At 42.3% G+C, this 7,255-nt stretch overlaps 1 protein-coding gene across 1 annotated transcript; it reads right to left on the bottom strand.

The window, feature by feature from the left end:
- Nucleotides 1-5,438: 5,438 nt before the first annotated feature.
- On the bottom strand, nt 5,439-6,482 carry LOC134101465 (neuropeptides B/W receptor type 1-like). Its single transcript, XM_062555177.1, has one exon. The coding sequence runs from the start codon at nt 6,471-6,473 to the stop codon at nt 5,520-5,522; it is 954 nt and encodes a 317-aa protein (XP_062411161.1). The 5' UTR covers nt 6,474-6,482; the 3' UTR covers nt 5,439-5,519.
- Nucleotides 6,483-7,255: the final 773 nt, after the last annotated feature.

Below are 7,255 nucleotides of genomic sequence, written 5' to 3'. Positions count from 1 at the left end.
GGTACGTGGTGGTCCTGTACCGTCCGCAGTGGTCCAAACTTGGGAGACGAGGAGAGTGCGGCGTCTTGGTGTTCGTATGAGTACTGGCTGGTGCTCTTGCCTTCTCTCCTGCGGCCACTTACGACGTCATCCAGGATGGAACCAGGCAGAAATGTGAACAGGTCTTCAGATCTGAAGAACAGAAAGTGGGGGTTCTTCTGCTAGAGACGGTGCTTTTGTTTGTTGTGCCATTTAGCATACTGTTGGTTTCCTACCTTTGTCTGCACAAGAAAGTTAGAGCAAAAGCTCAAGGGTCGCATCAGAGGTTGGCTATTCTGGTGACCATGATTGTGGTGGCTTTCTTTATCTTCTGCATACCATATCATATTGTTAATGTGATGACAATGGTTGCACCCTTGGAAAAAACAGTTCAATACGTGCGGAGGGTCGCCTACCGGGGACCCAGACGAGTGGGTCAGGGAATCGCGTACCTCAATGCCTGTGTCAATCCTTTGCTTTATGCCTTTAACTATCGCAGCCTTTGGGCCAAAAACTCAGGAACTGAGATCAACACCCCACAGGCCTCCACTGACTTCTCCTGAACCTCTACTCACAGTTAGTTAAATGACAACTTTTAATTTGATAACTTCATTTTTACACTGTGTGGTATTTTTTTTCTAAAGCTCTTGAATCTTTAAATCATGTAGACTTTAGCACAGCACAATGCTTTGAGTGATATCGTACATATTTTGAATTGCATAGTGGAGTAGTCACTGATGTCAGACGATCTGTCTGGTGGTTCATGGTTTCAAGAGAAACTTCCTCACCTAAAATGGTATCAGCATGAGATCAGACAGAAATAAACCCTTAAAATAACAATTTCACACTTACTGTACATCACTTCCCACAGACTTTTCACAGCTTAGGTGGCCGCTTAAGTGCCACACGACATACTTGGAACAAACCACTGTATGCTGTAATTACTGTCATTTGTATGTCTGTATGTATACTTACGTTGTGTGTGTTTGTGCCTGTAAAATAAAGTCATAATACAAACCATAACAACAGTGCAACAAGTCCTATAATATTTATTTTTCATTTTTCATTTTTATTTTACTTTGAATGTGTTTTACTGTCTATTTAACCACCCTCACATGGTTGGTAGTGTTTTCTATATCTTTCAAGCACATTGAGTGTGTGTATACCATATGAAATGTGCTACTGTATTATAAATAAACTTGAATTGAATTGAAACTTGAATAATATGTGCAGGGCTCAATACCATTATCATATCAGAGACAGAAGAAAAAATAATTTGTAAGAATGGATGCAGCAAAATATGTAAGTACTTGTGAGCAGAGCCACCAAGAACACCACCAAGGCAGCTGAGAAAGCCTCAAGATTGTTCTGGATTCAGAGAGGGTGTCCATGGGGACATGTAGCTACTATATTTGGCAAAACTCCTCAATCGGTCAGTCTGCCGTGCCTTTTCATGAGACTTTACGTGACACTTCCTGGAGTAGATCATGGATGCGAGCCCGAGGGCTCCTGAAATTGCAAGTGTGGTTCTACCGCTACAGACCACTAGGGCGGCCCAAAGCCATCGATATCTCAAAGTTGCGACACTACCATTGACTCCCGTGTACAAACAATGGCGGCACTTCCGGGAACTATTCCATTGAGAATGAATGAATATCTAATAAGATTTTTCTACATGACTTATAGTCGTGTGCATAATAATGCATTTTCATTGAGTAGTATATGTATGTGGAAATGCAGTTTATAGTAATTTTCATCGAGTATTTACCGTAAATATTAATGCGATCGCTGCTGTCAATCCCGTAGTAAACCAGGGACCGAGGGAACTACTGAGCCTACCCACTAACCACGTGACCGCTCTAATCTGGCTTTAACATGGAAGTCAACGGCTGTCGCAACTTTGAGATATCGATGGCTTTGGGGCGGCCGAAAAAAACATTGTTCGACCGGTAATGACTCATTTAATCATATATAACAGTGTGGAACGAATTGATTAACTGAAAAACGTTGCATAGTTTACCTTTAAGAAGCACGGCAGTGTGTTTATTATGACCCTGATGAACGGGCAGGGATCCATGTCCATGTTTGGTCGCCTAAATGTTTTTCATTTAGTTAAGCAGAGAAATGTGGATGGGATGGGATAATGTTGACTTGAGTCATGTAACGGTTCGAAAACCACCGCACATACAAAACACAAGACAGATCACAATACCCAAACGAACACCAACACAACACACACTCTCCTCGTCCCCCAAGTCTGGACCATTGCAGACAGTAAGGGCACGGGGTCGTGACAGTGCCAACAACGTAATATTGCGTTTTTAGCTCCCATGCGTAGAGTGCCAAAAACGCAATATTGCGTTTTTAGTTTTTTTTTTTTTAATTACGAAACTAGACGAACTGTTTATTGACATAGGGCGCTTTAAATACACATAGGCTAACACTTCCCTTGATCATCCCTGACAAGTGCAGATTTTGCCCGCGATTGTATTCACATCTGTGGCGGCAACATAGGTCGGCAGCAGGAAAGGTTCCGCTGGTAGATATACGGACATATGAATTCAGACAGCACAACAAAAAAAAAAAGCCCCTTCCGTAAAAAGTCCGTGAACATTGCGGAAATGTATGTCTGTCTTAAAGCGGCTTATATCTCCGTTTCTAGAAGACAAACAGGGATTTTGATGAAAACCAGCCACTGTTTAGCTTGGGATTTCTCAGGAATGAGAAATGGAGACACGTAGAAATAAAAAACAGTTTTCACCCACTGAGAGCTCAGAGTCTCACCTTTCAAATGAGCCATAGTATGTGTCCATATAACATAGAATACGCTGTGGCTCTACAAAAATGATCTAGCTTGCTGGCACTCTGGGACATAGCTTCCAAAAACAGTGCAGCATTCAAAGAGTTAAGGTGAAAATTGTGCATGGTGTTACAACGATCCAGGTGTGCCTGGTGGATAAGCCAGTTTGTGATTGGTTCCAGCAAAAGTGGACCGGAGGCAGGAGAGATAAATGTACAGTTTTCAAGCCTGAGCTGCAGGGCGAAATCCAGTCTTGGCTCAGCAAGAAAATGCAGGTCTGCTGGACCACTCAACTCAACACCACTGATTTATTATCTTTTGTCTGTCTTCTGGGGCAGAGGGTGTAGGAGGAGTCGGTAGGACTGTCCTCAGCGGGTGAGATGGTTCACTCGTTCAGTCAGCATAGTGGCAGCATGAAAACAGGAGGATGTGAATTACCTTGATGACCATGTGGTAATCAAATAAATGAAGTGACAACAAAAAACAAAATTTTTAAAGTGAAAGTGACTGCTTTAGTATAGTTTTTCCTCCCTGCACTACATATCCCAAAATGCATCATAAAGCACACTATAAGCGCACTATAGGCAAGGCTGTTTGCTTCTTGCCCTGTGTCCCTACATTGTATGATTGGGCTCAGCATTTAAGGTCCTACATACATTTCTGAGAACAATGATGCCATCTTCACCTGGACTCTTGTCACAGCAAGCACCCTCAGCCCTCTTGTTGGCCAAGTTTGGTCTGAGGATGATGCAGGACCAGCACGTACCTATGCACGCTTATAAGCATTACTGTCAGCACACTAACGTAAATGCCTGTGAAGGAAACAAAACAGACAAACTCGCGGTAGAGAAATCTGAATCAGCAGCGGTGGAAAACACAATTTACAGAGGTACAAGCAAGTTACAACATAAACGGTTCATGTTTTGACACAGCACGACCATGTTACAGTGAAATTGAGGACACCAATACAATCATATTTAAACGTTACGATCGTCATTTCCGTGAAGTGCACAGACGTTAGCGTTTGATATGTGACGACACTATTCTGTTAAAATGTGCACACTATGCCAGTAAGCACACAGGGCACATAGGGTGCTGCACAAAAGTGTACTCACGGAAGTAGTCGGTTTGAGACAGAGTGCAAGTCTAACTCTTCCAAAGCCGATTCAAACGAGCGCGCTTTGTTAGCCTCATCCATCTTTCGTTGTTCTCTGGTTGTTGCAACATGGTCTCACACCCAACAAGGACGCATGGTCAAGCCCCCTGGCGTCAATATCGGAAGCCGAAGGTGAGCTAAGGCAGGCTCAAGGACTCCGTACAGATAGAGCGTTCTAATTGGACAGGCTGACTTGATGCCGAATGCAGGCTTGGCCTTAACGGCGCGACCCTAGACCATCCTGATAGGCAACAAATATTTTTTGCCGCTAGGGTGCGTCTAGATTTCTAGGCTAGATCAGGTTTGTAATGTGTCTGACCAGGATGATCTATACAGTTTCTGCTCCAGACTGGAAAGGGTCTTGTTTCAGCCTGTCTTCTGGAGCAGTTAAAGGGGAACTATGCAGTCTTTTTTCTTAACTTCGGAGTCATTGGAATGGTTATCGACTTCTTCTGGGTTTAATGGTGACCGTCTTGTTTCCCTTTTGCGTCTGTGAGCGGAAAAATCAGCCTTGCATCATACATGCCAGCACTGGCTACAAGGTAGAGATGGAGTTTCTCAGACATTTGTCATGGTGGAGCCGGTGAAAAGAAGCGGAAAGTGAGGAAACCGTTGTCAGAGAAACAGGGAAAGAGGAACCGGCAGAGAGACTGTGAGGTGTGTTGTAAAATGTAAACTCTGAAGCTGTAGAGGGAGCTCCGTAGAGAAACTGCAAGCCAAAAGCGAGAAAACAGCTAAGAAATTGCCAAAACTGCATAGAAAGAAAGATTGTTTAGGCAGAGCAAAATAGTTAATGTCTATAGGTGCAAAATGGGGATCGCTTCCTCTGCAAATGAAACAAAACAACTGCATAGTTCCCCTTTAACTGCATCATAGTCCTAGTACAGTACTTTTCAAAAAAGTATAGAATTCACAACAGAACTGAAACAGACACATCTTGAAAAGCACAAATCAGCAAATACTACATATGACATGACAACAGCAAAGCAATATAGCCTATTGGTTCTTGTTTTATTGTGGAGTGGCCCAAGGCAGTATTGTATTCTCTGTTTCTACTTCTCCCCTATGGAAAATTTAAATGAATGTCTATTTAGTCTAATAGTTGTACTCACTCCCATATACACAAAGTACACTGCAATTCACATCTCATTTCATTTTCCTCAAAAGGGACAGGTGAAAAAACGAATCGATATGGATTCCTATGAATTCCTATAACAGTCTTTTCCTGGTTGAAGGTCGACAGTTCCCACCCCAACTCTCCTCCCACTCACCCTCATGCTCTTCATTGTTCAATCAGATTAAAGGGGAAAAGTCCTCCTACAAAATATATTCTAAATGTATAGATAAATATTTACAAATAATTTACCAATTATTGTTATTTAAAATTACTGTCACATCTGACTCACACAACACAATATAACATAAGTGTTATATTATGCGAGAGTATTAAATACATTGAGGGATTTCAGAACAGAAACAAAGACCACCATGTGTGATAAAGGCGAACCATTAAGTTACTACACTGTTAAATTATGCTTACGTTACCTATGATAAAGTTGCTATTCTTTGTATGTTGTCGTTCACATTATTTAAAGATCGTTTCTCAGAGCTTTGACGCAGAGAGCGAAAACTGAAAGCATACAGAAATGGATTCACACAACTGTTCAGGAAAAAAATGCTCTGTACAGCACGTCTCGGTCCCCTGTAGGCCAACCTTCTCACTGCTAAAACAGGCGGTGAAGAGGTAGCCATCAGTATTATACTAACAACAATGTAAGGAGTACTAAAGATGAAAAATGTCACTATGATGCAGGTCACTAGTGGTGCTAGTCTGTTGTTGGACAGGGCTCTGTCACTAACTTTTTTGTGCAGGCAGAGGTATGAAGTCATCAGGATAGTCAATGGTGTGACATAAAGTAGCATGATTTCCAGTAGAAGAATGGCCACTTTCTCGCCCTCTGATCTGACGACCTGCTCGCAATGGAGTTTACCTTCATCCTCAATGATGCTGAACGTGATCAGCGGGGAGATGGCGAGCACACCAGCAAGCGCCCACACGCCCGCCAACACAGCCCTCTCTCCTTGTTGCCCAAGTTTGTTCCACCGAGGACGATGCAGGACCAGCACGTACCTATGCACGCTCAGGAGCGCTATTGTTAGCACACTGGTGTGAATACCTGTGTAGACAACAAAACAGACAAACTTGCAAAAAGCAAGGCCCATGGTCCAGCCAAATAGAAAGCTATACATCCACACCGGTAGAGTCAAAAGTGACAGGATGTCTGAGGTAGCCAGGTTTAGCATCAGCTGGAAGGTGAAGTTGTCCCGCTTGAAGTGCCGTAGTAGGAACACCACCACTGCGATGTTCCCAGAGATTCCCAGCAGAAAGCAAAGTCCGCAAATAACAGTAGCCGCTTGTTCTCCAGGTGAGGTAGAGATCGAAGTTGAGTTGTTATGGTGGTTCATGATGTGTGATAACAGAGTCAACAATGTCATCATCCAGGAATTAATAGAGGTGTTTCAGGGAAGTGTCTAAACTTCATGTTTTCCCCCTCGTCTTTGGGATTGCTTCTACATGGATGTTTACCTTCCTGTTTCATTAAAAAAACAAAACATATTTCAGTCTGTCTCTGTGGTCTATTTCCATAATCAAATATGTGCCAGAGAAAACAGGATGAAATTGTCCACATCAGCTCAGAAAAGGCCATCCTGCCTTCAATTGAATGAAAATTTGAATTTTATAAAAGTAAAATTTGAATTTTATATACAATTGTATATACAAGTACCATTTCAATTTTATATGCAAAGATATCACCATATACAGTACAGGCCAAAAGTTTGGACACACCTTCTCATTCGGACACCCCTTCTTTACTTTCATATGACTATGAAAATGTAGATTCATACCGAAGGCATTAGAATTATGAATTAACACATGTGGAATTATATACTTAACAAAAAAGTGTGAAACTACTGAAAATATGTCTTATATTTTAGGTACTTCAAAGTAGCCACCTTTTGCTTTTAATACTGCTTCGCACACTCTTGGCATTCTCTTGATGAGCTTCAAGAGTCACCTGAAATGGTTTTCCAACAGTCTTGAAGGAGTTCCCAGAGATGCTTAGCACTTGTTGGCCCTTTTGCCTTCACTCTGCAGCCCACACGGTGGTTGGAACCAAAGGTCTCCGATTTTGACTCATCAGACCAAAGCACAGATTTCCACTGGTCTAATGTCCATTCCTTGCGTTCTTTACCCAAACAAGTCTCTTCTGCTTGCTGCC

The sequence above is a fragment of the Sardina pilchardus genome, chromosome 14 (assembly GCF_963854185.1).
Source record: "Sardina pilchardus chromosome 14, fSarPil1.1, whole genome shotgun sequence".
Lineage (NCBI taxonomy): Eukaryota > Metazoa > Chordata > Actinopteri > Clupeiformes > Clupeidae > Sardina > Sardina pilchardus.
The sequence above is the reverse complement of the archived record's forward strand: the minus strand, read 5'-3'. Positions and strand labels throughout refer to the sequence as shown.